We start from the raw sequence: 19,416 nt of genomic DNA, 5'->3' as shown, positions 1-19,416 counted from the left end.
ACAACAAATAAAGCCATGCTTGAAAAAGTGTGGAGAAAACAAATCTAGCATCTAGAATTGAAAGGTGCAGTGTGTAGGATTTAAGCCGGGCTCCGGCTAAAGGAGTTAGAGCCGATTCATCCTTCCCGACAGCAAACTGTTCACAGCTTTATCTGGGCCACACTAATAATTATCCAACCGATAAAGAATTTAAAATATGGGTGATACGTCAGTACTTTCAGGGCAGAACCACAAGTCGGAGCAGCTTACCAAATTTCCAAGCAACAGTAAATATTCTAGCCCTTAAGGCTAACATTGGCAGCTAGCAAACCACTGCTGACAGATACTTAAACTGCCAGTTAAACATTCACCTACCATCAACCTTTCCTCATCCAGACTCATGATATCTGATGCAATCCAATTTCAAGTCTTGGTATTTTGATACATCCTGTAGTCGGGGCCCGGCTTTAGCAGCATCTAGTGGTTAGGTTACAGATTGCATCAACAGAGAACTCTTCCTTTTCCAAGTGTGTCAGAAAACCCACCATGACCTTCATTTCAACATAAAATTGTAAAAAGCCCTTTAGAGCCAGTATTTGGTTTCTTTACTCTGGGCTACTGGAGAAACTTGGCAATGCACCAACTCCAAGTAGATATGAAGGTCTCATTCTAAGCCAGGGATGGGCAACTTAAATACTGGAGGGGGCCACAATTTTTCATGGACACTACTACAGGGCCACATATAGGACCGTGCACTTAACCAGATATGATGAAACTGCAATTTTAAAAATGTTTACAGTGCAGTAACTTAACATATTTTATGCTCAAATGCATGTATAACAGTATAAATAGGAATACAAAAGGTTTGAAGCTAATAAAAAATAACCACTTACTGTGATCTTTTTTTCTTTTTTTTCAATGCAAGAACAGCAGACCAACATTAATTGCAAGAAGTAATTTTGTGCATTTTTACACAAGATTTCATGCTCAAATGCATGTAGTTGTACTGAGGGCCACTGCAAGGGAGGGTGCGGGCCGTATGCGGCCCCCGGGCCTCCAGTTGCCCATCCCTGGTCTAAGCTAATAAAAACAACAAAAATACTAACCAATTAAAAACATATCTATACATATATGTAATTTCTGACAATAGTTTCCATTAAATCCTGCACACTGCTCCTTTAAAAGAAATTCCACCTTCCCAATTTCAACATGCCAAGCATAGCTGCAGTCTATCTGTCTGTAATATCAGCAGTAAACAGTGTTTGGTGCCATTCCCTCATAATTAAGGCTATTTATACCAGTCACCTGAGAGAAAAAGAGGCAGATAATAAGTGCCATGCAACAACAAAAAGTAACATTTCTTTCAATTTCTTCAAGAAAGCACTCGTTTAAGTACAAGAACACAAAACACATCCAAGATGGCAGCTGCATGAGAGACTTCAAAGACATTTCCTATTTTCTTCTTATTTTTTAGTGGAATGGATTGTTTGGTGGAATTTCTGTACACTGGCACAACTGTGGGTGTGTTTTAAGGACAGCATCGATTGGTTCGATCAACTGTAATTAAGCACTCGAGCTTATTCAGAGAGAATCGGCAATGACAACTATTTTGAAGTGTCAAGTCGGGGGTTGCAGAGTCAGTGTGGTGGTGGCCCTCGCAGCCGGCTCTCCAGCTGAGTCAGTCTGTCCTCCCGGCCCTGGACGTGCTCCGCCCCCACTCTCTGAGCCGTTTCCATGGCAGTGATGTCGAGGTAGGCGTACCTGATGGAGCCCTCTTCTGGTTGGGAAATCGGTGATAAAGGGGAAGAAAAGAGAACACATTGCGTTTCTATTTATGTTTTTTTTAACCTTCAATTTTGACATAAGGGGAAAACATGCAGTGACCTGAGATGCTTTGTTACTTTGACTCTGTATTAACTGAACCACACAGTATTTTTAATTGCAACATGTTCTTCATTTGTAGTAATGGAATATAATGAATCTGATTGTAAAAATGCATAAAATGGCATCAAGATGTTATTTTTTTCATTTGCCAATTCACAGCTTAGAATTTTAACACGTTTCCACTGTTGTAGGTTTCTTTGTCATTGTGTAAATTGCTCCATTGAGGTGATTATACCACATCAATTAGCACTAAAAATGTAATTCATATGCCTGTTTTTCCATGAATAAATTGTTTCTCCCTTTTCATTCAGTGTAATGATCCATCCCTATTGATAAGCTTTCACCTCAAATAAGAGAAACAGAGGCGAGCAGGAAACTAAGCAGCAATAGAAGAATTCTCTCTACCAAACAAAACATGTTTAGTCTGCCATAATGGGAGCAGTTTCATCTATTTCTATTTTTTATTTTTTTTGTAGGATAGTTAGCAGGTGCATTCTTTCCACCATGCCCAGTGTGGTTTACACAGACAAACAAAACAAAGGTTAAATCAACTTTTCTCCATTTTAAATGGCTGCATGTATGATTCCTATATTACCAGACTTACTTGCCACGGGTGAGTTTAAATACAAATTAAAGGAGCATCACATGGTTGAAAAACAACTATTTCTTACAACTTTGAAAAGGTGCCAATAATTTTGTCCAGTCCATTTTTGGAGTTCCGTGTAGAATGATATCAGATTTGGCTTTTTTTCCTCTGCTTTTTTGTGTTGTTCCAATGCAAACAAAATCATTTGTAATTGCAACAATTGTCTGAAAGAAGTGGTGCATTATCTGGCAGAATTGCAGGGGTGCCAATATTTTTGGCCATGACTGTGTATGTGTACACCAGGGATGGGCAACTGGAGGCCCGGGGGCCGCATACGGCCCACACCTCCACTTGAAGTGGCCCTCAGTACAACTACATGCATTTGAGCATGAAATCTTAAAAGTGCAGTGTAAAAATGCACAAAATTACTTCTTGCAATTAATGTTGGTCTGCTGTTGTACTGGGGGGAAAAAATCACAGTAAGTGGTTATTTTTTATTTGCTTCAGACCTTTTGCATTCCTATTTATACTGTTATACATGCGTTTTAGCATTAAATATGTTAAGTTACTGCACTGTAAACATATTTAAAATTGCAGTTTCATCATATCTGGATAAGTGCACGGTCCTATATGTGGCCCTGTGGTAGTGTCCATGAAAAATTGTGGCCCCCTCCAGCATTTAAGTTGCCCATCCCTGGTGTACACTGTGCTACAAAACTATCCTAATGATATTCTAATCCTGCATTAGGCCTATCGGTGGTGAAGACGTGATGCAAAAGCTGATCTAAAGCCGTTCCCTCAGAAGGGAAAAGAAAGTCGGATCTAAAATGTCCGTTTAATGTGTCTGTGTTCTTACTGGGTCTGCAGAGCTGCAAAGTGTTACCTCTGACAGCACTGTACGGACTGGAGAGTGGAGCAGAGCCGGGCTCCTGCAGGTCCAGCTCTGTGTACAGGAGCTCTCTGTGAGTTCTTGCTGGCAGGGAGCTAATGGGGATGTTAACATAATTGACGGTGCTGTCACTGTGGAGCCCAGTGTCCAGGGACGGAGCAGCTTCTGACTGGAACACACCTGAAGGAAAAATCCAAAAAAGAGAGCTATTTAATGGTTGCCCATGCAATCCTGGACATGATGATTCACTTGTCAGAAATGTGGTGATTTTCTTACCACAGGTTGTTGTTGGCCTGGACATGCTCAGTGCAAGAGGAGGAGGAGGAGGAGGTGGAGGGGAGGAGGGTGGCAGAGAGAGCATCGACATCTTCAGACCAACATCATCCTCTTCCTCTCTCACACACAGAGGAGCACCTGGGAACAAAGTATTCATCAATTAAAGTAACAATGTGAAAATAGTAAGGCCAGGACTTTAACGCGTTAATTAAGATTAATTAATTACACAAAAATTAACACGTTTAAAAAATTGACGCATTTTAATCGCACTTATTTTTGCACCGCGGAACGTTTCTCCCTGGATGAGTTTCAGGCGGACCGATTATACTGGAGCACCAACTAGCGTTGATGAGTTCAGACAACAACAAACCACAGTGAACATGAAGGAAGAAGCTGATGAGACCTTTGGTTGGCCCCGTGGATGATGGGACATTTAGTTACTAAAAAACAACGGATGGAAGCGTCGATAAGAGCATGGTTGTGTTGCTAGGCAACAAGGAATTCACATATCACAGCAGCACATCCAGCCTCAAGTATCACCTCAATGCTAAACATATAGCAGCTAGCCGCTAGTGTGGTAGCTAGCGTGGATTGTGTTTTACTTCAAAAACCAAAGTATTCTAGTTTACAGAAGGTCTACCTACCTATAGGCTACCTGGATTTCTGAAATGTACTATATTTCTAAATATGCTATTGCTACACTTAATGGCAAAAATTGCACTGGTCTGTTGGACTTGAACAAAAATAAACAATATTTTTGTTGCTTAAGCTTATGTATTCAGTCATTGTTCCATGTCAATACTCTTGCTGCTGCTCCAATCACCATCTACTGTAGATGAAACACTGATGAAGTACTTACATACATACAACCCCACTTAAAAACAATCCAGTACTTGAGGAACGCACTAACTTAATTCACAAACACACCTTGTGTATCTGCAGAAGGTGACAGGCCTGGTGGGGAGTTGGCAACCTGGAAGATAAATGAATAAAAACATTATTTCAGGTTTTATCTTGAAGCTGTCTGGATCTGACTAAAGGTAACCCATATTTCTTAACCCCTTAGCGTTCCTGCAAATTAACCTTAAAACGCCTAAAGAAAACATTGAAAATGTAAATTGAAAGATGTTCTTGAATAGTTTAGAGTAAATCTGTGGTCACATTTGAAAGGTAACTCTCTGCAGTTTATTCTCAAAGACTCAGAATAACTAGACTATGATGGTGTAACTACATCAACAAGTGATTGAGTGAACCTTGAATGGAGACTCTGCAACAATGTAGCTGTTTTATAACATTGTTGCTCATAGTGTGAGCTCAGCGTTGAAGTCTCATTCATCTGAAGTTTGCCAGCTGCTCTAGTGTGTGCAGTGGTTTGTGTTAAAAAAAAAAAGAAAAGGAGAAAGCGCCACAAAATGCCCCCTCACAAAGCTGAAAATACGTTTCTGTTTTTCTGACTTTTCTGATGAAAAGTTGACTATTTTACAGTAAAAATAGATATAAGGAAGAATAAAGGAAAATTTAGAAATTAATTCATGATAAACATTTATATCCTATTTAATTATAATGTGTTTTATTTATCAGCTCTATCAACTTTCATTTAGTTAATCATACATTAATCATTGATTATTTATTACTTATTTATGTAAACTAAACTAAATTCATACATTTTAATTGATTAATGTTCCTTTTTCCTGTGGAAGTGGTTTTACTGGCCGGTCTGTAACCGGGGACCTTTCCCCCGATCATCTATTGGTTGGTGATTGTGTTACGTCACTGAGACTTGAGATAATATCAGACACATTTGATATGATCCAAACCAAGACTAGGAAAAGACTGATATGAAACAGAGCAGATTAAACTTAACGATGGAGATGACGGAGCGCCGTGACTCCAGTAAAACTCCTAGATCTACTAAAGACTTTCAGTTTTTAGTCTGAGACTGTGGAAGTCTTTAGGTGTAAGCCCAGAATTAGTAGATTCACACAAGACTATGATGGTATAACTACATCAACAAGTGACTGAGTGAACCTTGAATGGTGACTGCAACAATGTAGCTGTTTTATAACATTGTTGCTCATAGTGTGAGCTCAGCGTGGAAGTCTCATTCATCTGAAGTTTGCCAACATTGACCATTAACTTCTGATCATACCAGACCAACTAAAGCTAAAACCGAAAAACCTTTGTGTATTAAAATGACCCAGCTGTGTTTTATTGCTTACAAATTCTGCATTTCCTTTATCAGAGGAAAGAGTGGGCTTCTTAGTCTTGTTTTTAACTCTATGGAGTGTTTTGTCCATTTTTGAATCCTTTTCATGTCTTTTCTTAGTCATTTTGTGCATTTTTTTTGTCATTTTGTATCTTTTTGTGTATTTTTTGGTCATTTTGTGTATTTTCTTTAGTCATTTTGTGTCTTTTTCTGTCTTTTTTTTAGTCATTTTGTGTCTTTTTTGGTCATTTTGTGTCTTTTTTAGTCATTTTGTGTATCTTTTTGTTTCTTTTTTTGGTCATTTTGTGTCTTTTTTGGTCATTTTGTGTGTCTTTTTCTTGTCATTTTGTGTCTTTTTCAGTCCTTTAGTCCAACATAAAATGTGATTTTGAATCTTTTTTTTTTACTTTCAAAACACTATCATGCTCAATAAAGAATTTTAAACGTTGCAAATGTGAACAAAGGTTGCAAATCTAACATATAAGAGGGTTACATCCAGTTCTATCATTTTATACTAAATATATTTGAGCTTGTCTCCAGTTTTACTTGGTATATCATCATCAAACAGAAACTGGCCTCATGGAGTTTACAGCCAGAACTTTAGAGGTAAATTTACAGTAGGGCTCCACGCTGCTTTGTTTTCTAGTCTGGATGTGATGAAGAAGTCATGCTTTGGTGATTTTGGAGACTCCAGAGGGTTAAAGATATAAAAAAAAAGCTTTTTTTTATGCTTCCAGAAGACACGGGACTAATAGGCAGATAAATCTTACCTGAGTGAAGCATCTGTTCTTCGCTGACCGCCACTGCTCTGGTGTAATGTAGTTGTCTAAACCATGACTGCACTGGAGAGACAAGAGATGCTATCGTTGAGGCAGGGTTAATTGTTTTTCACTGCAACATTCAACATTGTTACCGGCTATCAGGAAAAACAGCAACTGGCAAGAAAGAGAGTGCTTCAGAAAGGATTGATAAGGGGAAAGAAGAAGGTGTGATAGCAGGAAGGAAAGAAAAACAGAGTTAGAGAACAGAGCTGAGCGGACAGAGCTGACATTTTCAGAGGTGGAAGACAAAAGGGTGGCTGGCTCAGACATGAGGAATCTCTGACAATGTGTCCCAATTTACCATTTTCCTCCTGCCCATAGCAGCTAATAACAGGCCGCTGCAGCTCACAATATTATCTGTCATACGTTAGTTTCAATGCACATAATACAACTTGTGGAATCAGGCATCGTCTCATTACCAGACATGAAGGATGTGGAGTTTCTGCCACAATGAACTGCTGACACTTCAGAGTCGAGGCATGATGAATAAAGAAAACTCATTTCATACAACTCTGCCAGGGTTTCTGTCACTTTCATCACTACTCATTAACTTGCTCTGTCCCTTTTGCTTTCTCTCTCTCTCTCCCCAGTATAAACACAATGTATAATGAACACACACACACACACACACACACACACACACACACACACTCCTACACAAGCTGTCAGAAATCACAAGACATGCTGCCTCCTCTCCTGCTCTGATGATAATTTACTCGCTACAAGGGGGAAGAAGCGCTTTTCACAACCTATCGGAAAATTAATTAGACATAATTTGGGGAAGTCTCTTCTGAGGGCTTTTGAGGTTTTAGACTAAAGTATCAAAAGGGAAAACGACACCGGCGGCAGACAGGTATGTGATGGAAACCCACTGCTAACTTTGTATTACAGTTATTGTTTTTTCCTATATTGGCTGGGTGGCTCAGCGGGACACACTGTCACCTCACGGTGAAGAGAATCTGGCTTTGATTCACCGTGTTTCTACACTCTGAGGCGGTTAGACCAAAGACATGCAAAGCCACCAGTGGTGGAAGAAGTCTTCAGATCTTTTAATTAAGTAAAAGTACTAATACCACACTGTGAAATTACTCCACTACAAGTAAAAGTCCTGCATTCAAAACTTACTGAAGTAAAATTACAAAAGTATCAGCATCAAAATGTACTTAAAGTATCAAAAGTAAAAGTACTCGTTATGCAGAATGGCCCCACTCAGATTGTTTTATATATTCTAAATATGTTATTACATTATTTGTATTCATCACTATTCTAATTTTCTCAAGATATGGATAATTAATTTTAACTTCTTAATATACTGTTATGAGGTTTTTAAAAAAGTCGTATCTATCTATGAAAGCAAGAAGCGTCTGTGTGTGTGTGTGTGTGTGTGTGTGTGTGTGTGTGTGCGTGTGTGTGTGTGTGTGTGTGTGTCTCATATCTTGCTGACTTTTAGTCAGACTGACCTCAGATTTCCTATGTGTCTTGCGCATGGCACGAAGGTGTGAATCCTCGATTTTGAAGATTTTTGAATTAATTTTTGAATTAATTTTTCTAAATATCATTATTTACGTATGACGTGTTGCGGCATTGCACTGTTTCTGATCGGACGCCTTTTAGGGGAGCTCCGCCCCATTGTGTGATTTTCCAATAATATTCAAATAGTTTCCAGAGAATATCAATGTGCTGGATGGTGCGGTACCTTATGAAAAGTAAGTGTTTTATGGCGTTGCAGACGTTGTAGTGGTCTGCATGTAAACTTCTTCCCTCCTATATCTGTGTCTGTATATATGTCTAACCATGTTGAATGATTAAGTTTCTTTTTCTTAAAATATCTATTTCTGTGTCTCTTTATATCTCAATGTACATCCATGTATTACCCAATATACACTTTGTTTATTAACACAACACAAGAGTATTACACCTCATTGTACATCTCACTTTCACATACAACCTCATTTGGCCATAATTGAAAAATCTACTTAATCTCCCACTATACGAATACATACTTCCTATGGGCACTGCACTAGTCACTTTAAATTGATCATGTTTTTTATGTTAACTCTTGACCAATAAAGTAACTAAAGCTGCCAGCTAAATGTAGTGGAGTAGAAGTTTAAAGTTACATAAAATGGAAATACTCAAGGAAAGAACAAGTACCTCAAAATTGTACTTAAGTACAGTACTTGAGTAAATGTACTTAGTGACATTCCACCACTGAAAGCCACTTGGGCTGCAGGCTTAACTGCCTGAATGGAAGAAAGTGACATGCTGTGATTGCAGGATGACAGCATTTACACTCCGCTGGCAGCAGGAGTCGTGTGTGGTCTTAAAAAGCAAACTAACAAACGGTTTTGTTCTTTCACTCCCCTGGTGTGGTTGTAAGTTAGAGTCACAGAACAGCAATGATTAAGTTTACACATGGTTCCTGCTCCTGTGGCGAGCACTGCAGTGTTTCCAAATTCCCCACAAGACTTTAAAGCATTGACTATAAATCACAATTACAAAAGGCAGCCACCCCCGTTAGTCATTACGGTGAATTGCAAGTAGCAGTGTGTGTATGAAGAAAGCAGATAATTGCTGCTTGAACTGCCGCTGCAGCACTCAGAAACACTGCAAAACTCTGTTACACAGCAAGGGTAAAACTTAAAATTACAAAGTCCTAATAGAAGAAAAATGCTTTAGAAAAGTAGACCCTTAACAAGAGCGACTAAAAGACACTTAATGGGTCATCTGCTGAGCCATTTTCCAGCCTCAGGCCTTAAAAAATTACCATCAGGTTGAATCTCATTCAGTATGGAGTAAAAAATGAACGTTTTAGGTCTCAACAAATTGGCATCAGCAGTGCTACTGTATTCTACACAGCCTCTGTATGAAGGGCCATTATAAGCTTCAATCCATCAATTTAAATTCAATTCAATTTATTTTGTTGCAAAGTATTATCCTGGGTATACCCATACTGGCATGCGCACTCCATTTAATTTCAAACTGCCAAGGGGTCTGGAATCTACGGCCGTTTCTTAGCCCTGTTTTAGGGATCCAATCACAGAACGGGGAGGGACGGCAAGACGATGACGCGTACTACTCGACAGACGGAAGCTTGTAGTTTTGTAGTTTTCTTACGGATCCAACATGGCTGCAGCTGACGCGAAACTCTCTTTGGATCTAGCTGTAGACAGTGTTTTATATATAGTTTAGAGCCAAAGTTTATCTTAAAAGAAGAACTTTTGACTTTACACTCCTGTTTCACCACCAAAAAAAGATGTTTTAGCCTTGCTTCCGACAGGATTTGACAAAAGCCTAATCTGCCAACTAGCCCCGCTACCGCTCGCTGCTGTAACCACGGTGATCTGGCAACGAGCCGGGGGACAGCGGAGCCGCCCAGAGACCCCCAGCAGCTCGTTTATTAACCATAAAATCAGTGGATGTGTGTGGCTGAATGACATGAGGGGGAATAAGGCGTAAAAATAAATAATCTTGCAGAAAGCGAGAACTGGAACACACACACACACACACACACACCAACACAGCCGGTAGACTGTGAGCAGCCAGAGTCAGAACATGCTGCAGAAAAACGTTGCAGAAGCAGACTTGAGCATTTTAGTCTCAAAGTAGAGATGGGCTAGTCTGGCTATGTAAACATCAATTTCTGTCGCTCTACATACGTCATCTGGTAATAACTGATCTGATTGGCTAAGAGCTACCTACAGACGCTTATGACAGACATTCTAGCGCCCAATAAACGGCTCCAGAGGATCGTAAACCACGCCTCCTCTACGGAGAAATGAATGGCTGGTGTCCAGACTAATCCCATTTGTGATTAGTCTGGTGTTAGCCAGGCTAGCAAAGTATAGCAATGATGATCTTTTTTGTACAACTTTCCTCTTGCTTCCAAACTTTTGGCCTGTATAAGCTTTTAACTTTCTTTTTTTTGCCCTGATGAAGGTCTAATGGCCTGAAGCTTCGTTATCTAATATTTGTACAAAAGGCTGGGCCTTAATGTGCAGAACCTCTTTATTCTATGCTGAAAGTACAAATTAGCTCAGGATCAAACAGAGTCCCAGGAGTTAGATTACCTCCCAAATCTATAACTGCAGAAATATATGAAACAGGTTTTGAACTTTGTTTCTTGGTGAGGGCAGAAAAAAGACAATTCCTCCTTAAGTACCAGACTAGTACTTAGACAGAAGTGTCTCCCTGAGGTGCCTCGACTCAAATACAGCTTAACATCAGTGACAGCAGCTGCTGAACTGGTAACCTTAGCAAGATCAATAGTTCTCACCCTGCCTGAGGAGCTCTTCCTATCTTATTAGCACAAGGGATAGTTGTATAAGATCCCATTTATTAGTTTTAAAAAATACCACTGTGGGTTTCATAAATGCAAGCAGAAAGATTAAGGAAAAAATAGCATCAGTGGGAGTAAACTCCAGAGCTGGAGAAAGTGATTAGCATGAAACATTTTGTTTCATTTCATTAGGAATCCACTTAATGCAAATGTTACAGAAACATCCTGTAACTCTTAAAGAGAACTTAGAGTCGGAGAATGTCTCTATAGTGCATTTTGTTAGATTATACTATATAATGATGTGATTAACCAAATCTCCTCAGTGTAATTCAAATGTTTTTAAAAGCATATTTTATATGGTACCACTGATAGAGCCTGTGTGAAACATCTATTACTGATGTAATTTATGGAAACATGGTTTAAACTTCATCATATATTAAGTAACAGTTCTCAAACTTAACAGTGAAAAATCAGAAATCATCATTATCGGTCCCAAATCTCTCACTAAATCCACCCGTAACTTCTCCCTCTCCATTTACGGCTCTGCAGTGCTTCCTTCTCCTCACACCAGTAACCTCGGTGTCACCAAAAACGTCACTAAAACAGCCTTCTTCCACCTCAGGAACATTGCTCGCCTCCGTCCATCCCTCACCTTTCCAGCTGCTGAGACCCTCACCCACGCTTTCATCACTTCCAGACTGACTAGTGCAACAGCCTGCTCTACAGTTCACCGTCCAAAACACTCAAGAAACTACAGTAGATACAAAACTCTGCTGCTCGTCTCCACTCTCATACCCTCAATAACCTCCACTGGCTCCAGATCCCCAAGCAAATCCACTTCAAAGTCCTCACCATCACCTACAAAGCCCTCCATAACCAGTTGGTTGTTTGGTCGAAGAACCACATGGATTTCGTCCAGCTAATCAGCAAAGATCAGGATACAATACTAGATTAAAGCAAATCTGTGCAAAAAAAAAGTCGCAGATTTACGAGAAAAGAAAAAGATTGGTTAATTCTGTTGATTCCTTTGATCTGATTGCCTTTGATCTTTGATGTGATTACAGTTACAGATACACACATAAGCGCACACACTCCTCACACATGCATACATATGCTTCAAACACACACACAGGTAACTTTATGCGATTTTCGCTACACACAGGTCTTGCCACACAGGTTAAAGGGCATAGTTTGAAATCTCTGAATAATCTCATCATAGTGTACACATACCGGCAGTAGCCCCCGTGGCCCTTTCAGAATTTCCCCGGAGGAAATTTTCTAGTTAATATTATTATTACTATTATTACTCCCTGTGAGTTGGTTGACAGAGTGTGAGGCTGCTAGTACCTGTGTTTCTCCACACCCCGGGCCTTCAGGCAGCAGCAGCAGGGCTCTGGGTGTGGACCTCCCCTCACTGTCCACAGAGGGCGCCCTCTCACTGCCCCAGGAGAGCGAGCGCTGCATCACCGCCTGGTGCTGAGCCCTGGGTCCTGAGGGGCTGCTCAGCCTCGCTGCTCCATCCCCACTGCTCCTGCTCTCCCTGCCCGGCTCGGGTGGGCTCTCTCGGTCGGAGGGCCCCCTCAGGGCGGGGCTCTGGAGCAGACTCCTGGGGGTGTCGTAGCGCAGTCGGAGCAGGCTCGGGATTTGATACTCTTCACTGTGCCTCCGGGACGCACTGGAGCAGGACCTGGAGGCACAGGGACAAGGGGAGGAGGTAGCGGAGCTGTGCTCGAGGGTGAATGGGGACTGAAAGGGAGAAGATGGAGGAGGAGTGGGTGGAGGGAGAGCAGGAGGTGAGGAAGGAGGAGGAGGAGCAGGAAGGCTGGCCACAGAGCCAAACTCGCCGTCTCCTCCCTGGCTCGCTATGTCCAGACTCCCCGTGTACGAGGAGAAGCTCCCTGAGTAAGACGACTGACTTCCTGTTGCTATCCCAATCCCGCTGTCCAGCGAGCTCTGCCGCCCGCTGTCATGGAGACCACGAGAGTGGAGCTGGGCGGAGGACGGACGGGTCCCGGAGCTTCCCATCACGGCGGCATAGAGCCGGTCGTCTGAGGAGGTCAGAGGCTTCAGCGTGGAGGAACTGGACGCCGTCTCGCTGGAGAGGTGCGGCCTCGCTAACGGCTCCACCCAGAATGGAAGTCTGCTTCCATAGCTGGCATCTGATTGGCTGGAGGAGGAGCTGGAGATGCTGCTTTGGTCGTCCCCGGCAACGGATGTGCTGCAGCTGTAAGTGGAAGCTGAAGAAGGTGAGAAAGCTGTTAGATCCTCATTATATTAGCCAATCAGCACACAAACACACTGCTACTTTAATAATTGATCTGTGGCCTAGAGGTTACAGAATCAAGCTTTAACAGGAGGGTTGCTGGTTTGAATCCCAGGACTGACAGGTCAGCCACTTGAGCAAGGCATGTAACCCACCACCAGTGGTAGCATGTAACTAAGTACATTTACTCAAGTACTGTACTTAAGTATAATTTTGACGAACTTGTACTTTACTTGACTATTTCACTATATGTAACTTTATACTTCTACTTCACACATTTTAAGGTAAATATTGTACTTTTTACACCACTACATTTAGCTGACAGCTTTAGCTACTTTACAGGTTGAGATTTAACATAAAAATATATTAATTTATGATGTGTATGCATGTTTATAAAAAGAAACCCCACATAGAATTTATGGAGTAGTTACAATAAGCCGTACCTTAATAATAGTAAAATGCTACTAACATAATGAATATCCATAATAATAATCCAATAATATATTTAGAATAATATATAACAATCTGAGTGTGTTCATTCCGTACAGTGACTACTTTTACTTTTGATACTTTAAGTACATTTTGATGCTGATACTTTTGTACTTTTACTACAGTAAGTTTTAAATGCAGGACTTTTACTTGTAGTGGAGTAATTTCACAGTGTGGTAGTAGTACTTTTACTTAAGTAAGGGATCTGAATACTTCTTCCACCACTGCTCCCTGGACGCAGCAATGTGCTGTTCACTGCTCCTAACATTGTGTGTGTGTGTGTGTGTGTGTGTGTGTGTGTGTGTGTGTGCAGAAATAAATCTTAATCTTAGAAGTCATGTCTCCTTAAGTCTGGATACAAAATATTATGACCCTGTGTAATTAACTGTTCTAGTTTGCTACAGTTCAAGTTCTGAGACATTTTTATGTAGTGAAGGCAAAAAAAAAAAAAAACAGTTATTTTTCTCTAAACTCATTTTAAACTTAGTCAGTCAGGAAAAATGAATGAATCTCACCCTGAACTTCAATTCTGACTCACACACATATTTTTCCTTATGAATATGGAGCCTTGATCAAGCCTTTGTATAGACAGAAGCATACAAAGTGCAATGATGCGTAAGAAATCCAAAACTTTATGACAAAAAGACACCAGGACCTGAAGGTCCAAAGATGATGCATACTGTTCCTGTGGTAAATTGAGTTGCGTACACTGGTACATCTATAAAAAAAAAAAGAATATAAAGTTCAATATTATTTGTCAATTATTTCAGAAAGTGAAACTCGTACATAATACAGATTCATTACACATAGAGTGAAATATTTCAAGCCTGTATTTCTTGTAATGTTGATGATTCTGGCTTAGAGATAATGAAAAAACAAAACCCAGTGTCTCAGCAAAAGTATCTTCATTTCTATACATCAATACTAGGTTGGGCTCCTTTTGAATCATGAATCACTGCATTAATACTTGGTGTCATGGAGGAGATCAGCCTACAGCACCATGTTGCTTTTATAGCAGCCTTCAGCTCATCTGGTGTCTCTCACCTTCCTCTTGACAACAGCCCATAGACTCCTATGGGCTTCAGGTCAGCCCAGTAACACCATGGTCATTGAAGCAGCTTTTGGTACCTTTGCCAGTGTGGGCAGGTGTCCTGCTGGAAAATGAAAGCAGCATCTCCAAAGAGCTTGTCTCTAAAAGACTCTAAAATGTCCTGCTAGATGGCTGCTATGTTGACTGTGGACTTCAGAAAACACAGTGGACCAACAGCAGCAGAGGACATGGCCCCAAACCACCACTGACCCAGGACCATCATAGTCAACTTCTGATCAATATTCTCATTTTCTGAAACACTGAGTTTTGGGTTTTCATTATCTCTCTAAGCCAGAATCATCAACATTACAAAAAAACCCAGGCTTGAAATATTTCACTCTACTCGTAATGAAAGTTTCACTTTCTGAAATGAATGACAAAAAATATTCAACTTTTTCATGATATTCTAATTTTTGGAGATGTACCTGTATATATATGCAAAGGTGGAGTTAATGGGATAACGTACCTGAGCTGCTCGCAAGGCTGCATTGTGACAACATGCTGAGTCTCTTCTCTAGCTCTGACGCCTCCTGGCTGATTCGCTTCTCTGCTGACTCTGGATCAGCGTTGGGATCTGCTGTTTACACACAGACAACAAGAGCACACAAACATAAGACTTTAGAGCAGGGGTCTCAAACTCAAATTACCTGGGGGCCGCTGGAGGCAGTATCAAAATGACCAAAAAAACCCACAAAATTACTTAAAAAAGACACAAAATTACAAAAAATAAAAGACACAAAATGACCAAAAAAGACACACAATGACTGAAAAAATGCTAAATTACTTAATAGAGACACAAAATGACGAAAAAGACAAAATGACAAAAAATACGCAGAATTACCAAAAAAGACACACAATTAATAAAAAAGACACAAAATTATCAAAAAAGACACAAAATTACTAAAAAGACAAAACACACACACACACACACACAATTAGCAAAAAAAGGACACAGAATTACCAAAAAAGACACAAAATTATTTAGAAAAAAAATTACCCCAAAAAAAGTAATTAAAGGGACCATCCACAGTGGCACGGGCCCATGGGCCGCGAGTTTGAGACCCATGCTTTAGAGTGAATAAACAACGTGAATGAAGGCAGACTGCAGCAGCTTTGAAGAAAAACTTTGTTCGATGTAATCGCTTCAGTTCCTCATTGTTGCTGAGTTTCCATGCTGGTTCGCCAAACTGGAGGCGAGCTGTACTGCATGTACTACTGCAGGTAATACACTGACCTCAAACAGCCCCACTTCAACAATCCTTTCAGTGAAGGAGGTGAGTTCAACTTTAATTTGGAGGAGAAATGTTTATCTCCAGACTCTTTTCTCTACTTTGCTTTGTATTAAACTAACTGCTCTTCACCTTGTTACACTTCAAAGTAAAAACTTTAACAGAAAAGCTGAGAGCTGAACTCTTTCCTGCAAATTGAGAATCAATAGTCTCTAATTAAAAATGTTACTTTGACTATAGTCCAAACAGTCTTCCTACATCTTTGATGTCAATTTTGATGGTATGTATGGATTGAAATGTGCCTTTTGTGAAAGTTTGTCGTAAATGCTTTGCCTTTTTTTGGGCAGCAAAATGCATTATTGTCATTATTATCATTTGATATCGTTTTAGTTGTATGATTTTATGTTTTATTTGTTTTCAGTTCAGTCGACGGTTAAAATTTTGGAGCAATTTGTGTGAGTGTAACCCAAACCAATCAGTTACTGTTAATGAATCCTTTATGGGCTGGAAGAGTCAATAGCATTTCCATCAACTGTTGTTTTTTCCATCCATCCAAAGATGCACTTTATGGCTTTATCTATTAATCAGCAAAGACAAAATATCTTGTAAACAAGCTTCATATTTGATCTCAATTCAAACCTGATTTATTTTTCCAGTGTAGATTTACATTTTATTTCATATTTATTTTCATTATTATCGACCCAAGATCTTCCTCGTTTGTCAGTGTTAGGGTTCATTTTTGTAAAAAAGAAAAAAAAAGATATTTGTTTAATGAAATCTTAAGATTAAGAGGTAAAAATGAAACACCACAGTACGTTTTACAGTTTGTACTACCGTGTCATTTACAAGTGCCTTCATCATTTTAAGTGTTAATTGTAAAATAAAATAAAAGTTATTTTTATCCACAATTATCTTTATCATCATCGTCATTATGATTTTACATCTCCTGAGTAGAAATATTTTAGGGTCCGTCACTCACTTTTTTTTTTTAAATGGTAAGAGGTGTGAAAAACATTCAGTTTACTACAATGTCTTTTAGAAACACAAATCTCACATAGCGAGGCCAAAGAAGTCTTTAGTATCTGAATAAAAATGTTAAGGCAGAAGTTGTAAAAGTGCTACCGTATGCATCGGCCTCCGTGTGTGTGTGTGTGTGTGTGTGTGTGTGTGTGTTTGTGTGTGTGAATGTGTCTCCAACTGCTTGTAAATTTAACATCTCCCAGGAGGCACTGTGACTATCTGTTGGAACATCAATTTAGTGTAAAACCCTGCCAATTACACACTTAATGCCTGCTATATATACATAGAGAGAGAGAGAGAGAGTGTGTGTGTGTGTGTGTGTGTGTGTGTGTGTGTGTGTGTGTGTGGCAGTGGGTCAGGGTGTTTGTGTGTATAGGTGTCAACAACCTAACCCCTGGATCTCTGCCTCTGGAGCGTAGCGGCTAATGCTAACGCGGAGATGCCAAGTTTCTTCACTATGCTATGTGAGGTGTCAGCTAACATTTGCTAACGTAGCTGCTCTACGCTAATTATAGCTTGTAGCAGCAGTGAATGTCGAGGGGTTACAGTGGGCCTCAGACTGACGCACGTTGGCTGACACTAGAATAAATGTTGCAGCGAGGCTGAAGAGTAACTCCGGACATTTTCAAGCTCTTTGCTGTTTTTTGTGTGTGTGTTTTTATACACTGCAAAAGCCAACTGACCTAAAATAAGAAATAAATAACTAGAATTAAGCAAATACATGCTCGAAACAAGTAAAATTATCTGCCAGAGCAGTGACTAAATGTTTCTTTGTAAGAATTCTTTAAATCAGTGAAAAATATTTAGGCACTGGGAAAAACAATGATAGCTTGAAATAAATCCAAATAAACTTATTTTGAGCAATTGTGGCTTGAATAGCCCGACTGTAACATTAAAATAAGCCAGAAATACTTGAAACGAGCATGTTTTGGTGGATAGAAAATGCTTTTGAAATAGCGTTCAACCTACAGAGCTTCAACTAAAACTCTCAATTGGAACCAATATTTTAGGAAAAACTCACCATATTCAACAGTTGAATAGCTTGAAAAGCATAAAAAAGCTCACAATATCAATTCTAAAAAAGAAGACTTTAAACAATAAGATAATTAAATAAGCACATAAAGCTATGGTCAGTAGGTCAATACGTTAGCGTATCAATGCTAACTCAAAATTGTGGTCGCAACATTAGCTGACATTTCATAGCGGCGTTACAATCGTGCCAATTCAGCACATTGCAGAAGTAAGTATTAAAAGTTATTACAATGTAAATTATAAGTTAGTACAACTTACAGTTGAGCAAACTCAAAAACAAGACTTAAAATATTTAGTTTAATTGTCCAACTTAAAATTGTATCAAAGTTTGTTGCCTTGAAATTTTGATTCACCCAACTTTTCTTTTTTTAACAGTGTAGGCATTACTGTTGTGAGATGAGGCAAGAATTCATTTTGGAAAGTTGGCTATACATTTGAGGTTTAGACGGTTTATTAAGCTTGTCTAACTGCACAGAGTCTGGGTGGGAGGAGGTGAAACGCTGCCTCCTGTTACTTCGGAGCATGTGGCCAGGTATTACGCAATGCACCTTTAAGTACAGATGTATTAGCAACTAAAGTATTCGGTGTCAAAAGTAAACTTGATCATGAGGCAGCAGAAAGTCCCCTGTCACATTATCATGTTACGTTATGTTGTTATGTTCCAAAACTTCAGCTAAACTAAAAACACATCAGAGACGTAGAGGTAGCAATATGGAGAAACTCAAATATCACAATATCTTTGACCAAATACTTGATATTGATATTGCAACAGTATTGCTCACAGCAAAATCTGTTGTGTTGTTTTTTCAGTGTTGATCATTTTGAGTTGGTGAGTGTTGATTTTGGAGTTGTTTTAACACTTGTAGTGATCAAAAAGCTCTGCCAGCGTTGTTACATGTTAACACCTGAGTTAGATTCACTTCAGTTGGAGTTGATTTTCAGATTTAGTGACTTGTATGTTCGGCTAAAGACAGAATGCACTTTTAATGTATCGTAAAACAAAACAATGAATGTTAATTATCACGTTAGTGAAAGGAAATAACATGATTTTAGAGTTAAAAATACACTTTAATGTGTCAAAGTAACACAATGTATTTCAAAAAGGAACACTCGCAGTGAAAGGGAAAAACACGATTTTGGTGTTAAAAATACACTTTAATGTGTCATAAAATAACACAATGTATGTTAAAAATTAACACTCAAAGTGAAAAGGAATAACACAATTTCGAGTTAAAAGTGCACTTATGTAGTGTCATGAAACACCAAGGGTGTCAAATATTTAACACTATTAAAGAGTTAAAATATTAACACTTTTTAAAGTGTAATTTTAACTCAGAATCTGTGAGAACTATATAAACTCAGAAAAAGTGTGA

At 39.4% G+C, this 19,416-nt stretch overlaps 1 protein-coding gene across 1 annotated transcript in view; it reads right to left on the bottom strand.

Moving 5' to 3' along the window:
- Nucleotides 1-1,426: 1,426 nt before the first annotated feature.
- Nucleotides 1,427-19,416, bottom strand: part of dok7b (docking protein 7b) — a 38,955-nt gene continuing 20,965 nt past the window's right edge. Inside the window, exons 7-13 of the mRNA XM_059357246.1 lie at nt 15,229-15,339; nt 12,268-13,157; nt 6,591-6,662; nt 4,542-4,587; nt 3,615-3,752; nt 3,333-3,518; nt 1,427-1,756 (exon numbers count right to left, since the gene is read on the bottom strand). Of these exons, the coding sequence (XP_059213229.1) occupies nt 1,617-1,756; nt 3,333-3,518; nt 3,615-3,752; nt 4,542-4,587; nt 6,591-6,662; nt 12,268-13,157; nt 15,229-15,339 (1,583 nt within the window). The 3' untranslated portion in view covers nt 1,427-1,616. The remainder of the gene's footprint in view (nt 1,757-3,332; nt 3,519-3,614; nt 3,753-4,541; nt 4,588-6,590; nt 6,663-12,267; nt 13,158-15,228; nt 15,340-19,416) is intronic.

The sequence above is a fragment of the Centropristis striata genome, chromosome 1, assembly GCF_030273125.1.
Source record: "Centropristis striata isolate RG_2023a ecotype Rhode Island chromosome 1, C.striata_1.0, whole genome shotgun sequence".
NCBI lineage: Eukaryota > Metazoa > Chordata > Actinopteri > Perciformes > Serranidae > Centropristis > Centropristis striata.
This window is presented reverse-complemented; position numbering and strand designations above follow the sequence as displayed.